We start from the raw sequence: 24,615 nt of genomic DNA on the forward strand, positions 1-24,615 counted from the left end.
CAAGCCCGCTGGTGGTGGTGTAAGATTCAGCGTAACGAAAATGAGCACCGAGGCCATGTGCAGCTTTAGCATATGACCTAGCCTTACCTTTGCCTTTACCAACCTAGGCTAGGTCCTCGAGAACACGTTTTGTGGCTGTATGTCGACAGAAACGGTAAAATACTTGGACTTTTCGTGTTCCAGAAATGTCAGCGGTGACGTCCCCAGACTGTCGTACCTAGAGCACTTTATATATAAGTTTCTGCCTAAAAGCAATCACACACACACTAATGACGGTATGCAATCACACCTCTCATCTAAAATCTAATCATTAACACATTCTACACGATTGGAAGGATGTAAACACTGAAGGAAAACCACACACCAATTGTCAAATCTTTATATAACAAACACTCGATTCCAGTCCCTCCAATACTTGCATTCCTCGTCTATTCATTTTAACATTACGGCAGCCATGGTGCCCACCGACCTCTTGCAGACTTCTTACGTTCTTATGTTTTTATATGTTATTGAAGCCGATTTGACAGGCGCATTTATGGATAATCGTCGTACATCAAAGAACACCGTCCGCTCCGCCCCGCCCTGCGCATATGACACTGACATCTTGCGCGGGTTGGTGTCTTTTCACATTGGATTATCGTCTTTGATAACCGGATTTAGTGCTTCCCTCTACACCAGGACCTGCTCAAAGGATTCCCGGAGGCGCCTGGCTCGTCGGGAAGTGACGGGAACGCCGAAATAAAGGTAAGGGCTGAGATATTAGTGTTTGTTGACGTTTGAAACCAACCATTGTCGTCTGCTGCCCCGTTTTCTTAACCCTATATATGACAAGGCTTTCGTAGGACTTTGTGGGCATTTCCAGGGGTAGTTTTATGACCCTGGTGGTAGTGTGACCTTTCTTCTGTACCATGAAGCTAATAAAACTCAAACGCCCAGGCACACATTGAAAAAGACTTTCGTAGGGTCCACGGGCATTTCCAAGGGTAGTTTTATGACCTTGGTGATAGTTTGATCGTATGTGTGTGTGTGTGTGTGTGTGTGTGTGTGTGTGTGTGTGTGTGTTATTTACGAGGTGTCACGCCAAACAATTTATTTAGTATATCAAGTGCGGAAAACCGATTTGCCGTTTAATAATAGGGAAAGCGTGATAGCATGGGCGTACGGGACCCTTCTCGTCTGGGGGGCTGAACTCTACCTATGCATAGCGCTAACAGCAGCCTCTAACACTTCCCGCTCATCGCCCCGCCCTCCCTCTCTGTCCAGCTCTTGTCTCGCCTCCCCGTTCACGGCCTTGCTCGCCTCTCCGTCGCCTCACACAGGGAAGGGATAGCATTGTGGTCTTCCTATTAGCAATATCAGTCAGTTTCAGCATGCTAAGGAACGAGGAAACAGTTGAAACAGAGGGAAAGCATTTAGATTCGCTGGGCTGTCCTGTCATGTCCCTGCCCGCCTGTTTCAATGTCTCCGCTTCTCACGGCTCACCCAGGAAAGAGAGAGAGAGCACGGTGATATTTTCATCCTCATTAAGCACCAGAACAATCATATACAACAAGTGAGAGAACGAGGAAAGAGTTAATTCAGTAAGGAAAGGGATAGTTTCGCTGGATTGTCCCGTCATGCGTCTGCTCTGCCTGACTGCGTGTTGTAATGTTTTCGTTTCTCCTCACGGTCCACCCAGGAAAGAGAGAGAGCACGGTGATATTTCTATACTCATTAAGCACCAGAACAATCATATGCAACAAGTAAGGGGACGAGAGAACGAGGAAACAGTCAATTCAATGAGGGAAACCATATCGAGCGTCGCCGCGCTGCCCCGTCCTGGCTGTGGTGACTCACGCCTTGCCTCGCCGCCCCGCGCTCCGCTCAGGGAAGGGAGAGAGGGTAAATATTTAGAGCTGTTGCCTTTCTATACTCATTATCAGTCATACTAGTGGCAGGAACGCGGGAACAGGTCAGACAATGAGGAAGGCATGTTGTACCGCCGCTGTGTCCGTCCTGGCAGCCCGCACTGGTTACGTCACAGGCCGGGCGGGCGAGAGCGTAGCAACAACCCGCTTCATGTTTTGCTGTTGACTCTCAGTGGACGGCCGCTCAAAACAGGGTGAGAATTACCCTATTCTTCCTCTTCTTGTGGGCTCTTTGACCTCTCCGAAACCTCGCCAGCCGTCAATAGCGCCACTTGATTTTGGGTGTTGGGTACACAGCGACCGTTGGCTACGTTCAGCTGTTGCAGTGGGTTTCGTGGGCAAGGCCGCTAACGCCTTCTGTACGCGTGGACTAGGATACTCTTCCTCACCAAACATCTTTTATAACGTAACTCTATATGATTACAGGTTAAATATATCCTTGTAACTTGTGCCTGGCCGCTGTTCTGCATCCTCGCCGGCACGGAGTTGTCTCAAACGTACTGGAGGGCGAGCAGCACACATTGCGTTCCCCGTTATCACCTTCCCTCCGCCCTCAGCGAGCTACGGTGTCGACAGCTGAATTTTCTTTATCATCTCCCTTTTATCTGACTCTTTCTGGGGCTTTTCATGCGGAGGTGAGCTTCGAGGAGCTTCTGATGAATGTTATACACGTCATGCAGCGGCGAGAGAGGGTGTGTGGAGGCTGTGGAGGCAAGAAGCAGTGTGGTCGGGGGGTGGATGAGCGGCGAAGGGAGGGACACGGAGGTGGAGACGACACACGGCGATAACCAGCGATTGCCTTCGTTCTATAGCTTTCTGTGCTGTTCTAGATGTGGATGCTGCTTAATTATACATAAAAAAGCATGATACAGCAGTGGTGGCGCATGTGGAGGGCTGTGTGGTGGAGGGAAGCGATGGGCAGGCGGTGACGTATGGCAATCCACTTCTTACTCCTCGCGTGACTCACGGGTTGAATCTCGCTTAGTGAATATTTGCTGTTACTGTCCGCACGGGGCGTAATACATGAGTACCATCGGGTGTAGGTAATCTTTAAGTATATAACAGTACTTAGTGGTCGTCTCATAGATAGAGGTAAGCTTTTAAAGGAGTACATCGACGTATTATAAGCGGTCTCTCCTCGCCCCCCATCTTTCCATCCATCCTCAAGCCCCGCCCTCCGCCTGTCCTCACCAGCCCTTGCTCGCTGGTTTAACGTACTTCTCACCCTTGAATTATTAACGGTGTCTTCAGTGCAATACTCTGAGCCATTATTCGTTTTGTGAGTGACTTTTATCGTGTGTGTCAGCCTCACGACATCCTGGCAAGCCTCGGACACCATTTTGTACCGGGAGGCAGCGAGTCCACCTTGTGCACGCCACGCAGCCAGGCACGATGTCGGAAGCGGAGTTTTCCTTATCTTGTCCCTTCTCTCTGACTCTCTCTGGTGCCTTCCATGCAGGGGAGAGCATCGAGGAGCTTCTGGTGAAAGTTATACACGTAATGCATCGGCAGGAGAGGGTGTGTGGAGGCTGTGGAGGCAGACAGCAGTGTGGTGGGGCGGGTGGATGAGCGGCGAAGGGAATGGCATGGAGGTGGAGACGACACACCGGGATGACCAGCGATTGCCTTCCTCCTATGGCTCTGCGGGGTCTTCTTAATGTGAATGCTGTGTAACTATACATAAAGAAGCATGATATAACAGTGGTAGGCGCCTGCGGAGGGCTGTGTGGCGGAGGGAAGGGATGGGGCTGACGGTGACGTATGGCAATCCTTGTTTGGTACTCCGCGCGGGACTCACGGGTTGAATCTGTCGCTCGGTGAATATTCGCTGTTACTGTCCTCACGGGGCGTAATACATTAGTAGCATCGGGCGGGAATAAGTTGTGGGTATATAACAGTATGTGGTGGTCGTCTCACAGCCAGGGGCAAACTCTTAAAGGAGCACATCGACGTAATATAAGCGGCCTCTTCTCGGCCCATCTACTCATTCATCCTCTAAGCCCCACCCACCACCAGCCGCCTGTCCTCACCCTCCCTTGCTCCCTGATTCAACAAGCTTCTCACCCTCAAACTGTGTCTTTAGTGCAACGTTCTTAAACCATTTCTCCTTCTGCGACTCTGTGACTGACTTTTATCATTAGCATCAGCCTCACGACACACTGGAAGCCTCGGGGCGAGCAAGGCGTCCCGGAGAATCTCGGGGCAGAGGATAGATAGGTAGGACACATCAAGGGACACGGCGCCTCGTAAACACAGCCACATGGTCACCCGACATAACCTTGACGTTTAGTGCGAGTGCTTGATAACGGGACACGTGAATAGGTTGAGAGATAAACCGTGTGTGTGTGTGTGTGTGTGTGTGTGTGTGTGTGTGTGCATAGGCGTACGGGACCCTTCTCATCTGGGTGGGCGAAACTGTCCGAAAAATGTTTGTTTGCCCGAAAAATGTTTGTTTCCCGAAAAATGTTTGTTTGCCCGAATTTTTTTTGCCTATAAATTAAAACAATTATATATATCTATGAAGGTTAAGTGTTCTTGGGATAGTATAAGAACATATGAATAATATAATGAATAACGTTGAAGAAATAGGGTAAACACAGACGAGAGAGAGAGAGAGAGAGAGAGAGAGAGAGAGAGAGAGAGAGAGAGAGAGAGAGGTCACTGAAAACGGAAAATAGATGATGAAAATATCGTAGGAAGGAAGGAAGGAAGGGAGAAAAAGGAGAGAGAGAGAGAGAGAGAGAGAGAGAGAGAGAGAGAGAGAGAGAGAGAGAGAGAGCGTTATGTAAGAGGCTGGCAGTAGACAAAGGGATGAATAATGGCTTTCGGGAGAGCTAAAGGAAAGTTAAAATGAAGTTCTGATCAGCTCTACAACGTCGCTTTGTACCACTCTGAGCGGTTAAGGCAAGGCGTAGGGGCGACATTATATCATTTTCCTGCCAGTATTTCATTATAGAAGTTGTGTTATTGAAGAGGATAAAGAAAACAGTTTTAGCAATAGTTTTAGGAATGCGATAGATTGAAAGTTAAGATGAAGTTCTGATCAGCTCTGCAGCGTCGCTTTGTAACACTCCGAGCGCTTAAGTCAAAGCATAGTGGCAACATAATATAATTTTCCTACTTATATTTCATTATAGAAGTAGTGTTATTGAAGGGGGTAAAGAAAACAGTAGTAGTAATAGTTTTAGGAATATGATTGATTTTTTACGAGTCCACCATAGCAAGACAAGGTGCTCTTCAGAACGTCCAGCTAAAGGAAAACGCGTCCTTGTTGCCTATAGGTTATGAGGGGGACACTATTGAATATACGGTGATTTGAGCTTGATGTAGCTGTCTGTTGAGTTTAGATGTAATGGAAGGAAAGAATTTGTTGTTCATTGGTTCATAGTGTTGTGTAGAACCAGTATTTCAACATCTAACTCAGTTTTCCTTGAAGTTCTGTATTACCACAAGCCTAATGAATACCTATTTCAACTCATTCTTTATTTTTTTTACTATATTTTATGATTCTACTCTTTCCAAAGGCCGAAAAAAGGATCAATCGCGTTGTAATGAGTGTTTTTTTAGGTTCATGGCAAAAAATAATGATCAGACTAATAGAAGGGTCATAAAAGTGTACCTCTGCAAATGCCCTAAACTCCTATGAAAGAAAGCCTTGTCAAATGTGTGTGTTTGGGCTCAGAGGTGTTTAAGGATATGTCTCTCTCTCTCTCTCTCTCTCTCTCTCTCTCTCTCTCTCTCTCTCTCTCTCTCTCTCTCTCTCTCTCTCTCTCTCTCTCTCTCTCTCTCTCTCCCTTTGGCCAGGTTTTTTTTTTTTTCCCTCTGTTTGTACACTTTCCGTCACCTGCCTTCTTTCCTCATTTTTCATCCCTTTGCTAAAATCTTTCTTCCCTCAACTTTTCAAACCTTTTCTCTTTTAATCTTTCTCTTTCTATCTTTCTCTTGCAATCTTTTCCTTTCGTTCTTTCTGTTGCAGTCTTTCTCTTCCATCCTTTCTCTTCCAATCTTTCTCTTTCAATCTTTCTCTTTTAATCTTTCTCTTCCAGCCTTTCTCCTGCAATCTTTCTCTTTCAGTCTTTCTCTTCCAGCCTTTCTCTTGCAATCTTTCTTTCAATCTTTCTCTTCCAACCTTTCTCTTGCAATCTTTCTTTTTCAGCCTTTCTCTTCCAATCTTTCTCTTTCAATCTTTCTCTTCCAGCCTTTCTCTTGCAATCTTTCGCTTTCAATCTTTCTCTTCCAACCTTTCTCTTCCAATCTTTCTCCTTCGATCTTTCTCTTCCAAACTTTCTCTCCCAGCCTTTCCCTTCCGTTCTTTCTTCCCTCCTTTTTCCTACAAAGCTTATTCGTACTTTTTAATTCTCTTGTATATATCTCTCTCTCTCTCTCTCTCTCTCTCTCTCTCTCTCTCTCTCTCTCTCTCTCTCTCTCTCTCTCTCTCTCTCTCTCTCTCTCTCTCTCTCTCTCTCTCTCTCTCAGTAAGGGTATATCAAACTCAGTGTGTGTGTAGACAATATAGTGTATTTGGCGAAGACCAACAAAAAGGAATAGAAATATCTGTAGAAAACGTCAAAAAGGAGAAAACGTGTATGCCTTGTGTGGTGATCTTAGGCGTATGTTTAGATATTTGAGAAACGTTTTACATTATATTATTAATTTTTTTTATCTGCGAACTTATTTTGGTATATATATATTTTTTGTTTTTTATTTTGTTCGTTTGCTGTTTATTCATCCTTATTTTATTTCATTTATGTATTTACATGTTTATTTATTTGAGTTTACTTTCTTGATTGGCACAAACTACATATTTATTATTGTTTACTTGTGTTTTGAATCTGTTTATTATCTCGTTTATTTTGATCTATTATGATGATTAACAATGGCCTTTTCCTTTTTATTATTATTATTATCATTATCATTATTATTATTTCGCGTTCACCTTATATATCTATCAAGTGTATTTAATCGAGTGTATGTGTGTGTGTGTGTGTGTGTGTGTGTGTGTGTGTGTGTGTGTGTGTGTGTGTGTGTGTGGTGCGAATTTATGCGTCGAGGGAATATTCTTATTAGTAAAAGTATCTATAATTATGTAACCGTGGGAGGGTGCAGCTTTCACAGGCCGACCATTACGTGATAACAATGTATTTTTTTCCTCGTTTAACTCGGAATAGCTTTGCAGACTGTTCTTTTCCCACGCCACTTCACCATAGACCTCCATATCGCTCTCTCGTAACGATGGGAGGTGGAGCTTGTTCTTAACGGATTGATTTACCTGTGGCCGGATGATAGTAGTGTTTTGTTTTCTCCTTAGTGTGTGTGTGTGTGTGTGTGTGTGTGTGTGTGTGTGTGTGTGTGTGCTATAGTACCCTTTTTTTCTGTTCCACAAATGCTAGATAACTTTTTCACCCCATAGCAAGGAATTAATATATATGTTCAAGTGACAATGTGTGTGTGTGTGTGTGTGTGTGTGTGTGTGTGTGTCATCGGTTTACCATAAATATACATAAGAAAGACGAGTCAAAACATCACGATACAGCACGTTAGTTTGATTTGAGGGGAAAGAAAGTTCACACACATTATAAGTCAGTTGATACCGTAACGAAACACTACAAATATAACTCTGGAGACGATCAGACGTGTAATAATTATCGAAGTAGTAGTAGTAGTAGTTGTTGTAGTAGTAGTAGTAGTGGTATCAGCAGTAGTAGTAGTAGTAGTAATGATAGTATACAATATTTATGTTCTCTTATAGCGTTAGGAAGACCACATCACACCTAGACACAGCAACTCTTCTTCTCGACTCCTCCCTTCCTCTTTCCCTTCCTCTAGCTCTTACAATGATTTCCCTTCCTCTAGTTCTTACAATGATTTCCCTTCCTCTAGCTCTTACAATGATTTCCCTTCCTCCCTCTCTTTTCTAGCTCTCCTTCTTCCTTTAGCTCTTTTCCCTTCACTCTCCCTTCCTCCTCCTCCTCCTTTCCTCCTTACAATCTTGATGAGAAGAATGAGTCGCTGATTCTAAAGTTGTACTGTAATTGAATGAGCAGGATTGGAGCATATTTAGCGTCCTCTCCTTACCCTTGATCCTCTTGTTCCTGCTCCTCCTCCTCCTCCTCCTCCTCCTCTTTTTTAGTCCGTGCGTGAATTTGGGGCACGATAAGAACCCATTTAGCGTCCTCTCCTTCCCCTCCATCTTCCCCTTGTTCCTGCTCTTCCTCCTCCTCCTCCTCCTCCTCCTCCTCCTCCTCCTCTTTTTTAGTCCATGTGTGAATTTGGGGCAGGATATGAACCCATTTTATCGTCCTCTCCTTCCCCTCCATCCTCTCCTTGTTCCTCTTCTTCCACCTCCTCCTCCTCCTCTTCTCCTCCTCTATTTCAGTCCGTTTCAGCGAGTGTCAATAACAAAACTCAACCTATTACAGCAGCTTCATTCCTTTACAACTTTGTCTTAATTTTTCTGAGCCTAGTTGTCTTCCTTTACATATATATAACTTGCCTAATGCGACGATATTAATGGGTCAAATACACCGTCATTCTTTATCTGTAATAGTTAGTTCATTATTATCGCGTCCTGACGAAAAACTGTTCTTTGATTGTGTTCTTGTCCCACTAAAGATGAAATTGATGATGCCAGGAGAACGCTTCCCTTATTAACAAGCCTAAATGAATGTTAATAGTCAATTCATTATAACGTCCGGACCAAAAACTTTTATTAGATTGTTTTCCTATCCCACTAAAGAAGAAAATATTGATGTCACGTTTCTTAACAAAGCCTAAAGTAATTGCAATAGTCAATTCACAATACCATCCTGACCAAAAGCCTGTATTAGATTGTGTTCATATCCCACTAAAGATGAAAATAATGCTGTCGAGTGGACGTTTCTTGTCAAATCTTAAAGGGATTGTAATGAAGAAGCTGCCGTTGTTGTATTTTAAGTCCTGCATTTGTAAGAGTCGCAGAAACGGACCTTTAAAATCTATATTATTATGTTTATGTAGCAGTGCAAGCGCCGCGACATGTCTCTCTCTCCCCCGTGTAATAAGCTTGTTCACTCGCCAACGAATGTTATAGAAAAGCAACTAGACGTCACTATTGGTGTGGGTGAAAGCTGCCTAGTCTACGTGTGCAGTGTTTTAATACCTAGAGACACAGCCTTCACCCAGACACACCCGCGCTCTCCTGGCCTCCTCCTCTCCCTCCATACCTCCCGCATCCCTGACTCGCCCGCTGAGGAAAAGGTTGTATAGCGAAAGGAGATTGGCGAGGTCGCTTTTGAGATGGCTGCCGTGGGCCCTTTTCTCCCGCCGCTCCGCCACCCACCACCAACACCGTTCCCTTTTTTTCCTTTCATATGTTACCCTTTCTTTTCCCCTCGTATGTTACCCTTTCTTCCTCTCATGTTACCCTTTCTTTCCCTCTCATATGTTACCTGTAGTCAGCATATGAGAGGAAGGTGTTGGGGCAGGGCGACGGTGAGGAAAGGACAGCGGGAACCAACCCAAAAAACACCTCGCCAACCTGGTTTCACTCTAGTCCGTCAGATGTCTCCGGGAACCAGTGCTAGGATGGATACAGCGATGGACGAAACGCTTGGTCGTGGTCTTGCTTTTGGAGTAGGTTAAGTTAGGTAAGGTTGGGTTAGGCGCACACGTATACCTGGCCAAGCCTATTCACAAACCAAGATCAAGGCCAAGCGTTTAATCCATCGGTGTATACATGTAAGCTCTTGACCTTCCCGGAACAGAAAGTGTAGTTCTTCTTATTAATAGCCTGACGTCTTTTAAGTGAAGGAAGGTGTGAGACGTATTGGCGTCCTTGCTTTGAAGCCACACCTGTAAGCTACCTGTTCTCGGTCCAAGGCCAGCACGGTGCGGCGCCCCGTTACAGCGAGACGCGTGTACGTATATAAAAAACAGGGGAAGGGTGAAGCGTATCGGCGTCCTGGGTCATCTGCCCTCCGTCCGTCCTCTGTCCTCGGCCAGCACGGTTCAACGCCTCCCGACGAACGTGTTTACATCAGTACGTGTCTCCTCCACACATCCCTCGCAGGAGCCTCCACCAGGACGCAGGAGCGACACGCCCTGCACCGATTATTAGTTAGGAGCAGCGGCGGGCCTCCAGGGGCGGGGCGCGGCGGGGGCGGCTCAGAGCGTGGCGTTGAGGGCGTTGGGGGCGTCGGGGGCCTGGTGGCAGTAGGGCATCTCCTCGCCGTGGGAGCACTGCGACAACTCATCGAAGTTGCTAAAGAGCGAGATGCAGCCCGCGATGAAGGTGACCACCCCGAAGATAGTGACGGCCCACGCCAGTCGCTTGTTGGAGGCCCAGAGCGGCCCCTCCTCCACGCGGATGTAGCACAGGCCGGGCAGGATGAAAGCGAGGGGGATGGCGCACAGGATGCCCTAAAAGACGAGAAAACAGAGTTAGTGTGTGCTGAAGGAAGAAGATTCGTGGCCTGCAGAATAAACCAACAAGCTGATGTCACACTAAACTATTTATTATCTGCTAAATATAATGATACGGCACTGATACTATAAATAACAAGATTATGCTTCATCTGCCTCTGGTCGTGTAATTCTGGACACAAGTCGAGGAGGCTGTGGAGGAGAGTTATTAATAGCGGGCGATCCAAACTTGTGTGCAGGATAATTAGCCGCTGACGTCAAGAGGTGAGCAGACGTTCATTAGCTCCTTAATCACCAATGAAAATAGACAAGCCGTCCCACACACCTTGACCGTTCACCTTGAGACACACCGACCTGCCACAAAGAATCGACTTACGACATCCACAACGACAACCCGAGTCTCGCGTTAAGCTCCAGGAGAACACAAGAGAACCAACCGGGCACCAAACTTCGACTTAGACATCCACGAAAAGATTACTGAGGAAAAACTCCTTAGAAAACCGTCTATAGGCACAAACTCTCGACTTACAACACTCACAACGACCCTACGAACGCTCAGAGACTCACAATAAACTCCAGAACGATGCAAGAGAACCGCCCGGGCATAGAATTAGTACCAAGATCTTTCTGACGATTAGAAACACATCAAACGCCAGGAAGATACGAGAGAACTGTCCGTGCGCCAAAACTTCGACTTACGACATTCATCCACAAGGACCAGTCACAACCCGAGACTCACGTTAAGCTCCAGGACGATGCCGAGGCAGTCCGTGGAGAAGGAGAGCAGCATGCAGAGGATGGCGATGATGACGGAGAGGACGGCGTGCCTGAAGAAGGGCTGCGGCTGGTAATCGCGGAAGAAGGCGGTCTCGAGCACGTCGCGGGCCACGAAGCACTCGATGGGGTAGGTGAGCAGGATGGTTAAGGCGTAACCCCCGCGGCACAGGTTCATGAGATCGTCGGCCCAGCAGTAGTTTTCGAACATGTCGCCTGCGAGATTGGGTTAGGTTAGGAGACGTGAGCGAGGTGAGAAGGAAACAAGAGAGGAAGGGAGGAGGAGTGAAGTGGAAGTTGTGATTGTAGTAGTAGTAGTAGTAGTAGTAGTAGTCACATACCACCATACGTTATAAGCCAGTCAGTAGCGCAACGTAACACGACTTCTTTAAATTTTTGTGACGATAAGACGTGTAGCAAATATTGAAGCATTAGTGAGTGCTATTTTTTATACCTTTTCTTACGTGTAAGTGAAATTAATCAACTCGTGAAGTGCTCAGGGATTCCAACCAACAAAGAAAGCGTCCCCCAAACAATAGAAAGGGAGAGTATTTAGCCTCGACTCATCCTGAAAAGGGGGAAAGGGGTCGAAGGGAGGCGTTACTCATGGCTTGACTCACCTTGCACGTAGCCGGTGAAGGTGAGGAAGCCCGCCATGCCGAAGGTGATGCTGAGGACTGCCGAGGCGCCGATGGAGATGTGGGTGACCTGAGGAAGCAATTTTAGCCTTAGAGTCGTTTTCAGTTTCCACAGTCCAACATAACAGCCAGTAACCTTTGCGGGGATCATGTTTCTTTAACCCGGTAGCAGCGACGGGCCAAATTTGTGACTTTACCGTGTACCAGCGTCGGGCCACATTTTTGCCATGATATAAACCCCCCAAAAAATAGATGATACATAAACTGATCACACATGCGTTGATATGTATTATGAAATGGTTTGCGTGAGTGGTGATTCTTTCTCATTATTTTACTTAGACGGGCCTTTAACCTAACCTAACCTAAGAAACATGACCCCCGCAGCTACAGGGTTAAAGGCCCCTCTTAGCGAGAAAATGAGAAAAAAAAATCCACTCGATTCCTCCCATTCTCTTACCAACCCCGCTTTGATCATCCCTCCCCAAACCAAGTCTAGCCCAGAATATATGGTCCATTCTTTCCTGTTCATTCAATTATCCCACTCAGTTCCTTCCACTCCTTATAGCAACCCCGTTTTAATCACCCCTCCAAAATCCAGCCTTCCCAAAGAGTTGTATACAGCCGTCTTGCTGACAGAGAACATAGGATCCATTCTTTCTAGTTCATTCATTTATTTCACTCGATTCATCCCATTCTTTTAGCAACCTCGTTTTAGGGCCGCTATAGTTTTCCACGTAAAACTGACCGATGAGGTAGCGGCGGCTGCAGAGGGAGCGAGAGGTGTTGAGAGTGTGGGGCAAGGTGCGGGGCCAGGCTAACCCCGCAGCCGCCACTACCCCATCGGCCAGTTTTACGTGGAAATACTATAGCGCGATCGCCGCCATTGGTAACGATCAAAATAAACAAAGTGACTGTGAAAGCGGCCCTTAATCATCCCTCCCGAACCAAGTCTAGCCCAAGCGTTCTATACAGCCGTGCAGTGAGGAGGCGCTACCCTGTTCCACCGCGCCTGGGTGTTGTCGGCGAGGGACTCATACACGAGGAAGCTGGAGTGGTGGCACATGAAGGCGAAGCTCATGATGCCGATGGTAGTTGGGAATCCGCTCTTGCCAATGACCCAGGCGTCCTCCGTGGCGGGTCTGCGGGCGAGGAGATGGCTGAGGGATTGCTGGTTTAGGAGGAGGAGGAGGAGATGAGAGGTGGAGAGAGATTGGAAAGGAAGAGGAGCTAAGAAGGAATGAGTGTGAAGGAGTATTGGTGTAAGCTGAGGAAGGAGTAGCGGTATAAACAAGGAAAGATAAGAAATGGGAGGAGGAGAAGGAGGAGAGGAGTATAAAAAGGGAGGAGAGTAAGGTGTAAAAGATGAGACATAAAGAGGAGGAGGAGGAGGAAGAAGAAGAGGAGGAGGAGGAGGAGGAGGACGAGAAAGTGGAGAATAAGTTAACTGTTAAGAGGAGGAGGAGGAGGAGGAGGAGGAGGAGAATAAGTTAACTGTTAAGAGGATAGAGTTTACTTCATGGAGGCTGCAAGATAGGGAGGAGGAGGAGGAGGAGGAAAGGAAAACGGGAAGGAAGAAGAGAAGGAAGAGGAGGAGGAGAAGGAGACGTTTATGATTGATGGAGGGTAGAAGGAGCAAGTGGAAAAGAAAAATTGATACTGTAAATGTTTGAAAAATCGTAAGAGGCTTAACGTTATGGAATAGAAGGAAAGGAGAGGGAGAAGGAATTGGTGGAGGAGGAGGAAGAGAAGGAGGAGGAGGAGGAAGAGTTACAAGAGGGAACATTGGAAGGAGAGAAGGAAAATTTAAAGAGGGAAATTCATAGATGCTTAAAATGTTAGAGAGGAAAATGGAAAAAAAGGGAAAGATAAAGATTGAAAAGGAGGAAAAGAGGAGAAAAAAGAAAAGAAAAGAGGAAGAAGAAGAAAAAACACGTTGGTATATCGTAAAAAAAAAAAAAATAAGAGGGTGGAGTTGTCTAGGTTTTGTCTGCTTAGGAAGAGGAAGAGGAAAGAGGAGGAAAAAGAAGAGGGAGGAGAAGAAAAAGAAGCATAAATAGTTAAAAAGAAGATGAAAAAAGAAAAAAAATAGATCACGGCTTTTGGTCCTGAAATTGGTTGGGGTTTGTCTGCCTAGGAGGTAAAGCGCTAATCAACGCGACCACCTGAGCTGAAGAGAGGCGGGCCAGGTATTATAGGAAGGTATTGAACGGCCGATACTGGGAAGATAGGAAGGAGAGAGAACGCAAAATAGAAGGAGAGCAGAAGAATGGGAAGGAAAGAACGGGGAAGCAGAATGAGACAGATTGAGAGAAAGGAAGAAGAATGGGAACGAAAGAGGGAGAAAGACGGGAAGGTTAAAGAACGAGAGATGGAAGGAGAGAAGAAGAGTAGGAAGGAAAGAACGGGGAAGCAGAATGAGACAGAATGAGAAAAGGAAGAAGAATGGGAACGAAAGAACGAGAAAGACGAAGAGAAAGATAAAAAGGAAAACCGGAGAAGAATTAAAGAAGAACAAAAGCATGATGAACAACAACAACCATAACAACAGCAGAAAGATAACGGTCAGACTCACACTTGGTCGAACATGGTGCCGAAGCGGACGACCATGGCGAGAGCGATGGCGGCTATCATGACCACAGAGCAGAGCGAGACTTTGCAGAGGTGCGTGATGTTCCTGCGGGGGTGAGGGAGGATAAGTGGAGGAGGTGGAGGAGGTGGTGGAAGGAAGGAAGGAGGTGTGGTGATTGCGGTTGGGGTGTGGTGGTGGTGGTATTACTACTACTACTACTACTACTACTACTACTACTACACCCACTCCCCCCCACACACACACGCACCTGTACAGAGATAGAGGCAGCGTGATAAGCAAGGTAGACGAAACGACAATGAAGGTTCTCTCCGCCAGGACCGACTCACTGGACAGCCCCGTGACGCGAATGAGGACGATGCGAAGGGTGTCCCCCACGATGATGTTGTAGCTGATGAGGGCTGTGGGGAAGGAGGGAGGGAGGGTGTGAGAGAGTTACATAGATTCACCCAGGTCCTATAGATGCTTTGCTCCAGGTGGTCTGTCCCTAAAGAGAAGAGAGAGGAATAGAGACATAGGGGGATAAGGAAAGAGTGTATTGGGAAAAATGAGGAGGGAGAGATTTCATTGATTGATAGGTAGATAATTAGAGAGAGAGAGAGAGAGAGAGAGAGAGAGAGAGAGAGAGAGAGACACACACACACACACACACACACACATAATTATATAACCAAAAAAAAGTAAGAATGACGAAATAATTACACGGGAAAGTTAGATAAATATAAACCTTTTATTCTCCTTTTTACTTCCGCTTGTAAAACACCTTTGATGACCGACTTTCACGAATAGCAAATTAATGGGAATAAAAAGAAAAGGTAAAAATGAACGGATGGGGAAGGGAGAGAGGGAGAGGAGAAGGGAGAGGAGAAGGGAGGAAGGAAGGAAGGGAGGGAGGGAGATAAAAAAGCGGATAAAAAAAGAAGAAAAAAGAAAGGAGAGGAGGATGGAGGAAGGAAAAGAGGGAGAAAGGGAGGAGGAGGGAGGGAGGAAGAGAGAGAGAGAGAGGGAGGGAGAAAAGAGGAAGGGAGGAAGGAAGGAAGGGAGATGAAAAGAGAGGATAAAAAAGGAAGAAAAAGGAAGGAGAGAAACAGGGGGGAGGGAAAGAGGGAGAAAGGGAGGAGGAGGAGGGAGGGAGGGAGGGAGGAAGAGAGAGAGAGAGAGAGAGAGAGAGAGAGAGAGAGAGAGAAGGAAAAGGGAGGAAGAAGGAAGGGAAGGGAGATTATAGAAGAGCGGATTAAAAGAAAAAAAATGGAAGGAGAGAAGATTGGGGGCAGCCACTTGTTGTTGTTGTTGTTGTTGTTGCGGTTGTTGTTTGCTGTATTTACCCCTAGTCTGCCTCCTTTGTTCTTCTGTGTATACTGTTTGTCGCTTATGCATCGTTATAGTGATTGAATAATAGATAGTTCATTAGATAGGTATAGGAAGGTAGATAGATATTTTATGCCATTTTTTTCGTGTGTCGTGTTGTTCTGGGACCTTTAATGTTAAGAGAGATGAATTTTTTTATAGTTAGCCCTTTCACTTTCTTATCATATTCCCCTTGGTCTTCCTCCTGTGTTGCAAAGAGGGAGAAAAATACACTTTCATCATCATCATCGTCCTCACCATCATCCTCAGCCAACACTCGTCCACTTCAGCGCAAATGGTTTTCTCGGCTTTGAAATTCATCCATGATTAACTTTTTTTTCTTGTAACCCCGAGTCTTTGTTTTGCCGATCTTCCCGGACTTGGCAGCTCAACTTTCTCACCTGTTTACGCCCGAGCACCTGATTAATTAGTAGATTTTTTTCCGTTCTCTATCCCGTATTTTTAAATCTGTCGGCGCCTCAGTTCCCCTGTTTGAAAAGCCTATTGTGGAAGTTGCTGGGATTTCCTGGGACTGTTTTGCGATGGCGGTGATAGTTTAACACGGCTTATGCATCTTGAACGAGAAGAAAAACATCCATGAAAACCTGATCAATCTTCTCTGTGGCCTTGGGAAAAAGTCGTTATCGCAGCCAGAGACGTTTAAAAGACAGAGATAGATACAGAGTGACCCGGTGATAGTTTTACACGTCTTATGCATCTTGAACGGGAAGAAAAACACCCATGACAACCTGATTTATCTTCTCTGTGGCCTTGGGAAAAAGTCGTTATCGCAGCCAGAGACGTTTAAAAGACAGAGATAGATACAGAGTGACCTTAGTGATAGTTTTACACGTCTTCTGTACCTTGAACGGGAAGAAAAACACCCATGAAAACCTGATCAATCTTCTCTGTGGCCTTGGAAAAAAGTCGTAATGGGAGCCCGATTCGTTTAACAATAAGGACCTCTCTCCGATGGGCAGAAAACTGGTCACATTTTAATCAAACTCGAATCCTGTTTTGCGCAGATTTTTACACCGATACCAGCGGCTCACCTTTCTTACCTGCTCGCTCTTGAATGCCTGAGTGATTAAGAAAACCTGACGTTCATCACCTGAGACGCCGACAAGCCTTTCCTTAGTCTGCCATGGATTTAAAAAGATAAGCGACGTCCTTAACCTTGATGTCAAAGGCCGAAGCCGAGCTAATTGAAGAGACAAGAGGGTGACGGAGGTTAAAACGAGCGCTAAACTTGACGATGAGAAAAGGCCAGTGTCGAAACAGGAGAGTGGGAGTCATTGTTGGACGTGAAATGGGACTTTGATAGACATTTTTGGGGTTTGAATATTACATCTGTATCGATCTCCTCTTATTTAATATACGGGTTCAGACGAGCGATGGACTTGGCGACGAGAAGAGGTCAGTGTGTCGAAACAGGAGAGTGGGAGTCATTGTTGGACGTGAAATGGGACTATGACTGACATTTTTAGGGTTTGAATATTACATCTGTATCGATATCATCTTGTTTAATATACGGGATCAGACGAGCGCTAGACTTGACGCTGAGAATGAAGGGGCGCACTATAAAAAAATACAGCTCTCTTAACATTAAAAGACTCAGAACAGCGCAACACACAAAACCCAATCCGTTGAAAAAGAAAGGCCCATAGAAGAACACTCACAAGCAACACCCTTAACACATCGCAACACTTATAAATGAACAAGCAGAACAACGCAACACACAGACAAACGGGAATTTAGAGAGAAATCAACACACTAGACAAGGAACGCAACACAAACAAGCAAGCCAAAGAGCACAGTAACACTCACATATAAACGGGTACATGAACTGGAAGCAGGTGGCGAGGATGAAGCCCGGCCGACCGAAGGAGCTGCGCACGAGGTCTTGGTAGGTCGAGGCCTGGGCGGTGCGGGCGGCGGCGATCATGAGGCAGAGCGCGGCGTCCGTCACCACCGTCACCACCACCAGCACCGCCAAGCCCATGCCCACCCCGGCCTTGTAGATGGCGTAGGGCATGCCTGGAGGGGTGGTGGTGATGGTGGTGGTGTTAGATTAGTATTAGTGGTAGTAGTAGTAGTAGTAGTAGTAGTAATAGGAGTTTAGGATATAGGAGGAAGATAACAAGAAAGAAAATGATGAGAGGAAGAGAGTAACGTTAAGAAGGAGGAGAAGAAGACGACGGAGGAGGAGGAAGAGGAGGTACCTAAAACCGAGACTCCTCTATCATACCTAAAAAAAAAATCGCCCTTACACACACACACACACACACACACACACACACACACACACACACACACACACACATTATCATACACCCCCCACCAATACACCTTCAAACCGCCCCCCTGAAAAAAAAAATTAGCATGCATCTATCTCGTGAAGGTTTATGGTTATCACTGCACATAAATTCTCACCCACTCTTGGACACACTGAAATATATCCCGTGAATGCCCAAAAAATGTTAATAATAGAAAAAAGGCTGCAGTCTGAACACTCCCCTCCACACCATATTAAGTGCTTCATCAGAGAGAGAGAGAGAGAGAGAGGGAGAGAGAGAGGGAGAGGGAGAGGGAGAGTGAGTGCGAGAGAGAGAGAGGAGTGAAAGAGGGGATGGAAGGATAAAATGATGCATAGAAAGAAATGTATATAAAAAGAGAAGGAAAAAACGAAGTAATTAAAAGAAATGAGGGAAGAAAGGATTAAAAAAGGAAGGAAATAAAGGAAGGAAGGAGGAAAAGAAAAAATGGGAAGGAAAAAAAAGTGAAAATAGAAGGAAAACTTAAAAAAAAAGATCATGGTGGAAAAAAGATTACAGAGAGAGAGAGAGAGAGAGAGAGAGAGAGAGAGAGAGAGAGAGAGAGAGAGAGAGAGAGAGAGAGAGACCCACATACCCACACAGACACCAACAAACAAACAAACATCTTACCTATTACACCGCTGCCCACGATGGAGTTGATGTAGTTGAAGGACGTGAAGGCGATCGAACTCTTCTCCTTCTTCGGGTCATCGTCGCCCTCATACCCAGCAAGCCCCGGGGGGATCTTGGGCGGGGCGTCGGGGGTGGCGAGCTGCGGCGGGGCGGGGCGGGGCGGAGCGAAGGGAAGGAAAAGTTACTCAGGTTAATTCTTCAATGGCAGGACGAATTACGTGGACTCATTAGTGGGTAAGAGTATTAGAGGATTGGGGGATTGGGAAGGGCGTGGCGAGGGGGGGCGGGGGTCAAGAAGAGGAGGAGGAGAAGGAGGAGGAGGAGGAGGAGGACGAAAAGAATAGGAAGAAAAATATTAAGGAAAATGACACTGGTACAATTTCTTTCTTCCTTCCTTCCTTCCTTCCTTCCTTCCTTCCTTCCTTCCTTCCTTCTTTCTTCCTTTCTTCTCCCAACTCTTAATTTTTGTCCTTCTTCATCTTTTCCCTTTTCTTTTTCTTTCTTTTTTTTTCTTCCTCCATTTTCTTTAATATCCGAAGCCTGTTATTATTTTCTTCATCATTTTTTTTCTCTCCTTCATCTTTTTTTCTGTCCTTTTAATCTTTTCTCTTTTTTCTTTTCCTTTTCTTTTTTTTCTTTTACGAAGCTTAATATCGTCACCCTGTTCTTTTTTTTTCTTTCTTTCTTCATCTTTTGAGAGAGAGAGAGAGAGAGAGAGAGAGAGGGTATTTTTACGAGGCTCTTTGCAGTTATATCCGTCGTGTTATGTTTCAGGTAATTTATTTTCTCTCTCTCTCTCTCTCTCTCTTTTCTTTCCTTCCCTTCCCTTCCCTTCCCTTCTCTTCCCTTTCCTTCCCTTCCCTTCTCTTCTCTTCTCTTCTCTTCTCTTCTCTTTCCTTCCCTTTCCTTCCTATCCATTCTCTTTCCCTCTTCTCTTATCCTATTCTCCTCCTCCTCCTCCTCCTCTTCCTCCTCCTCCACTCATCCATCTCCTGTATTTATGGAAGCAGGGAAAGAACGGACGAACTGACCATTTGCATATGTACCGCCTTCCTGCCTCCACTCTCACCCACTCTGCCTCTCTCCCTCTCTTGCGTCCCTCTTACCGCTCTCTCACTCTCCCACTCTCCCTCGCATTTACTCGCCTTTTACTCTCCCTTTGAAAGATATTAACCGCCCTCCCCTCCCCCCCCCCCTCCCCCCTTACTTACTTAGGTGCTCTGTTGACCGTGATCTGTCTCTTCCTTTCTCTCTTTCTCCCAGTCTCCTTTCTCTTTCTCCCTCCTCTCTCTCTCGTGTGGTTGCTCTCTCTCTCTCTCTCTCTCTCTCTCTCTCTCTCTCTCTCTCTCTCTCTCTCTCTCTCTCTCTCTCTGTTTGTCTCCTTTTCTGTCTTCCTCCTCCTCCTCCTCCTCCTCCTCCTCCTCCTCCTCCTCCTCTCGAGATAATGGATTTGGCAGGTATGAGAATTGTCAGGTGAGATTTTGATGTCTTGGCGATGGAGGGATTTTGTTGTTTGTTTGTTTTTCTTTGTTTTTCTTTGATTTTTTTTTCTCTCCTTGTCTTGTGTGTTTTTAATTTGTTATGATTTCACTATTTTTTTTGTTCTTTTCCTTCGCTGTCTTTCTTTCTTTTCTTTATTTTCTTTTGTCTTTCCTTATTTTTCTTCCTTTCCTTTCCCTTCACCTTCCCCTTCCTTCCTTTCCCTTCCTTTCCCTTCCTATCCCTTCCTATCCATTCTGTTCCTTTCCCTTCTCTTCACCTCCCCTCCCCTCCCTTCCTTTCCCTTCCTTTCCCTTCCTATCCCTTCCTATCCATTCTGTTCCCTTCCCTTCTCTTCACCTCCCCTCCCTTCCTATCCTATCCATTCCGTTCCCTTCCCTTGTCTTCCCTTCCTTTCCCTTCATTTCCCTCCCTTCCTTCTTTTCCCTTCCTATCCATTAATTTCCCTTCCTTTCCTTTCCCTTCACCTTCCCTTCCTTCCTTTCCCTTCCTATCCCTTCCGCTCCCTTCCCTTCCCTTGTCTTCCTTCCCTTCCTTTCCCTTGCTATCCCTTCCTATCCATTCCGTTCCCTTCCCTTCTCTTCACCTCCCCTTCCTTCCTATCCCTTCTTATCCATTCCGCTCCCTTCCCTTTCTTTCCTACCCTTCATCTCCCCTTCCTCCCTTTTCCTTCCTATCCTTTCCTATCCATTCCTTTCCCTTCCCTTTCTTTCCTTCCCTTCACTTCACCTTCCCTTCCTATCCCTTCCTATCCATTCCTTTCCCTTCCTTTTCTTTCCTTCCCTTCCCTCCGCCTCCCCTTCTTTCCCATCCCTTCCTATCCTTTCCTATCCATTCTGTTCCCTTCCCTTTCTTCCTTTCCCTTCCTATCCCTTCCTATCCATTCCGTTCCCTCCCTTCCTTTCCCTTCACCTCCCCTCCCTTCCTATCCCTTCCTATCCATTCCTTTCCCTTCCCTTGTCTTCCCTTCCCTTCCCTTCACCTCCCTCCCTTCCTATCCATTCCGCTCCCTTCCCTTTCTTTCCCTTCCCCTTACCTTCCCATCCCTTCGTCATCCTACCCTTTCCATTTCCATTCCTTCGCTGCGTTAGGTCGTCCTGGGCTCGAAGAGAACTCCTGAGATGCGGGTTGGTCACTCGATGCCCTTGAGGAACTTCTGGTAAGCCTTCCTTCTTTTCCTAATTGCTTGAGGTGGTTGGGGGTGACGTGGGGGGTAAAGGGGGTGGAGAGAGAGAGAGAGAGAGAGAGAGAGAGAGAGAGAGAGAGAGAGAGAGAGAGAGAGAGAGAGAGAGAGAGAGAGAGAGAGAGAAATGTCCGGATGAAGAGCAAGTTAATAAGCAGTTTGATGGAGTGTAAGAATTGCTTCCTCCTCCTCCTCCTCCTCCTCCTCCTCCTCCTCCTCCTTGCTCCATTTCCTTCATCCTACGCTTCATTTTAGTCCAATCTTGCCTTCTCATATCCCTCCTCTCCTTCCTTTCCTTCTTTTCCTTCCTTCCTCTTTCCCTATGTTTCCTTCCTTCCTTCCTATCTACCTTCCCTTTTTCCTCCTTCCTTCCTTCCTTCCTTTCCTTCCTGCCTTCCTTCTTTTCTTTCTTCTTCTTCCATCACTCCTTCTCTCTGATTCTCTCTTTTTCCCTTCCTTTTCTTCCTTCCTTTCTTCCTTCCTGTCTTCCATTCTTCCTTCCTTTCTTTTTCTTCTGTCGCTGCTTTCCTTTCTCTCCATCCCTCTTTCTCCTTTCCTTTCTCCTTCGCTCTGTCAATCCCTCTTTCTCCCTCTTCCCTCCCCTCCTTTTCTCTCCTTCCCTCTCTCTCCTCACTCCTCTCCTTTCCTCCCTCTCTTTCTCTCCTCCCTCCATTCCTCGTCTAAGGGTAGACCGCATTGTTTCTCTCGGTCATTCAAGTTTCATCAGTTTCTTGAAAGCCATAAACTCCCTCGGCGACTCCCTTTGAAAAATATATATAAAGAAAAATAGGAAGATGTCTCAATCTAGGGGCAGGCTCAAAGGATGGAAGGGAGGGAGGGGGAAGGAAGAAGGAAGGAAGGAAGGAAGGAAAATTTCTTCTTCCTGCTTTCCTTCCTTTTCTTTTCTTCCTCCTCCTCCTCCTCCCCTCTTTCCATCCCTCGTTCTCTCTCTTTCTCCCTCTTTTTCCCTCCTTTCCTTCCTTTCTTCCTTCCCTTCTATTTCTTCTTTTCTCTCTCTTTCTCCTCCCTTCTTTCCATCCCCCATTCTCTCTCCTTTTCCGCCCCCTTTCTTCTCTCTCCCTTTCATATGCCTTCCTTCAGACCTTGTTTCATATCAGTTCACTCGATCGCCGCTTGAGGGCTCTCGCGTCGCCCCCAACAACCCGGACCCGTCGCTACGTCTGACCCGTCTGGCCAGAAGTTAATATTCAGGAGACGCGCGAAGAAAACGGAGAAATCGAAGAAAACGGAGAAATCGAAGAAAACGGAGAAATCGAAGAAAAGGGACTCGACCAGCTTTCGTTTTTTGTTGGCACCACTGCGCTGTCTCTTAGTATAGGTCTTTTTTTGAGGCAGTTTCGGCATTAACGCATTTCGGCTCGTCAAGAGAATCACACTTTTAAGGATATGTTAAAAAGTATAGGTCTGTTATTGAGGCAGTTTCGGCACTAACGCGTTTCGGCTCGTCAAGGAAATCACACTTTTAAGGATATGTTAAAAAGTATAGGTCTGTTATTGAGGCAATTTGGGCACTAACGCATTTCGGCTCGTCAAGAAAATCACACTTTTAAAAATATGTTAAAAAGAGTCACAGGTCTTGTACATGTAATATAGGTCTGTTATTGAGGCAGTTTCGGCACTAACGCATTTCGGCTCGTCAAGAAAATCACGCTTTTAAGGATATGTTAAAAAGTATAGGTCTTGTACATGTAATATTGGTCTGTTATTGAGGCAGTTTCGGCACTAACGCATTTCGGCTCGTCAAGAAAATCACACTTTTAAGGATACGTTAAAAAGAGGCTCAGGTCTTGTACATGTAAAAAAAAAAAAAAATCGTATTATCACAAACTTTTCGCTCATAACATTTTTTTTACATCCATGTCTCTGTCTTTACCTGTCAACCTGTCCCCCTTACCTGTCCGTCGCCCAGGTAAGCCCCCACACTCACCTGTCTCATCCGTGCTCCGTCTCACCTTTGGTCTTTTGACAATGCCTAAGAGAGCTGGCTGGCTACGTGTTTTGTCCCTCTCTCCCTCTCTCCCTCTCTCTGTCTCCCTCTCTTCCCCTCCCTCTTTCCCTCTCCCTACCTTACATTTCCATCTTCCTCCCTCTCTTCCTCCCTTACCTCTCCCTCCTCGTTTCTCTTCGTTTCTCTCTTAGTTCTCTTTCTTGTCCCTCCCTCCCTCTCTCCCTCTCTCTGTCTCCCTCTCTTCCCCTCCCTCTTTCCCTCTCCCTACCTTACATTTCCATCTTCCTCCCTCTCTCCCTTCCTTACCTCTCCCTTCTCGTTTCTCTTCGTTTCTCTCTTAGTTCTCTTTCTTGTCCCTCCCTCCCTCCATCCCCTCCTACCTCTCTCCCTTACTTGATCTACTCCCTTCTCTTCCCTTTCCTTCAATTTCCCTTTCCTCTCTCTCTCTCTCTCTCTCTCTCTCTCTCTCTCTCTCTCTCTCTCTCCTCTCTTTTCCTCTCCCTCTCTCTCTCTCTCTCTCTCCTCTCTCTCATTCTCCTCCCTCCTCCCTTCCTCCCTTCCTTCCATTTTCCTCCATTCGCCTTCTCTCTCTCTCTCTCTCTCTCTCTCTCTCTCTCTCTCTCTCTCTCTCTCTCTCTCTCTCTCTCTCTCTCTCTCTCTCTCTCTCTCTCTCTCTCTCACGAAAATGCAGAAAATATTAAGGAAAAATGAAAGAAAGAAAGAAAGAAAGAAAGAAAGAAAGAAAGCAAGAAGAAAGGAAGAAAGAAGGGAAGTACTCGTAACCCAAATATGAGAGAGAGAGAGAGAGAGAGAGAGAGAGAGAGAGAGAGAGAGAGAGAGAGAGAGAGAGAGAGAGAGAGAGAGAGAGAGAGAGAGAGAGAGAGAGAGAAGAAAAACTGGGCGCCAGGTTCAGGCTAACCCGGTTAAGTGAGTGATAAGCAACAGGTGTTCGGAGAGAGAGAGAGAGAGAGAGAGAGAGAGAGAGAGAGAGAGAGAGAGAGAGAGAGAGAGAGAGAGAGAGAGAGAGAGAGAGAGAGAGAGTCATTTACTACATAGTCTATTATGATTGTATAAAACTACTAAAGGTTGGAATTAAAGTGTAGAATCCATTGCCTAATCGATCTAAAAGTTCTTCAGAAAACACCGATGCGAGGGGAGGAAGGGGAACCTCGTCTCTCCCTTGCCTTTCAATCCCTCCCTTCCTTCCTATCTCTCGACCTTACATTTCTTTCTCCCTTACCCTTCCCTCCTTATCTCCCTCCCTGACCTCGCTTCTACGTAACTTTCCCTTCCTTTAACCCCTTTCCTCATCCACCCGGCAATGACCTCTCTTTTGACCTCGTTTAGCTCCCTTCCTCGCTG

At 46.1% G+C, this 24,615-nt stretch overlaps 1 protein-coding gene across 1 annotated transcript in view; it reads right to left on the reverse strand.

The window, feature by feature from the left end:
- Nucleotides 1-7,952: 7,952 nt before the first annotated feature.
- The window catches only part of LOC127002912 (putative sodium-coupled neutral amino acid transporter 11), a 75,441-nt gene continuing 58,778 nt past the window's right edge, over nt 7,953-24,615 (reverse strand). Inside the window, exons 3-10 of the mRNA XM_050869225.1 lie at nt 18,599-18,740; nt 17,481-17,690; nt 14,557-14,707; nt 14,292-14,393; nt 12,714-12,858; nt 11,702-11,789; nt 11,047-11,297; nt 7,953-10,304 (exon numbers count right to left, since the gene is read on the reverse strand). Of these exons, the coding sequence (XP_050725182.1) occupies nt 10,050-10,304; nt 11,047-11,297; nt 11,702-11,789; nt 12,714-12,858; nt 14,292-14,393; nt 14,557-14,707; nt 17,481-17,690; nt 18,599-18,740 (1,344 nt within the window). The 3' untranslated portion in view covers nt 7,953-10,049. The remainder of the gene's footprint in view (nt 10,305-11,046; nt 11,298-11,701; nt 11,790-12,713; nt 12,859-14,291; nt 14,394-14,556; nt 14,708-17,480; nt 17,691-18,598; nt 18,741-24,615) is intronic.

Source organism: Eriocheir sinensis, chromosome 2 (genome assembly GCF_024679095.1).
Source record: "Eriocheir sinensis breed Jianghai 21 chromosome 2, ASM2467909v1, whole genome shotgun sequence".
Lineage (NCBI taxonomy): Eukaryota > Metazoa > Arthropoda > Malacostraca > Decapoda > Varunidae > Eriocheir > Eriocheir sinensis.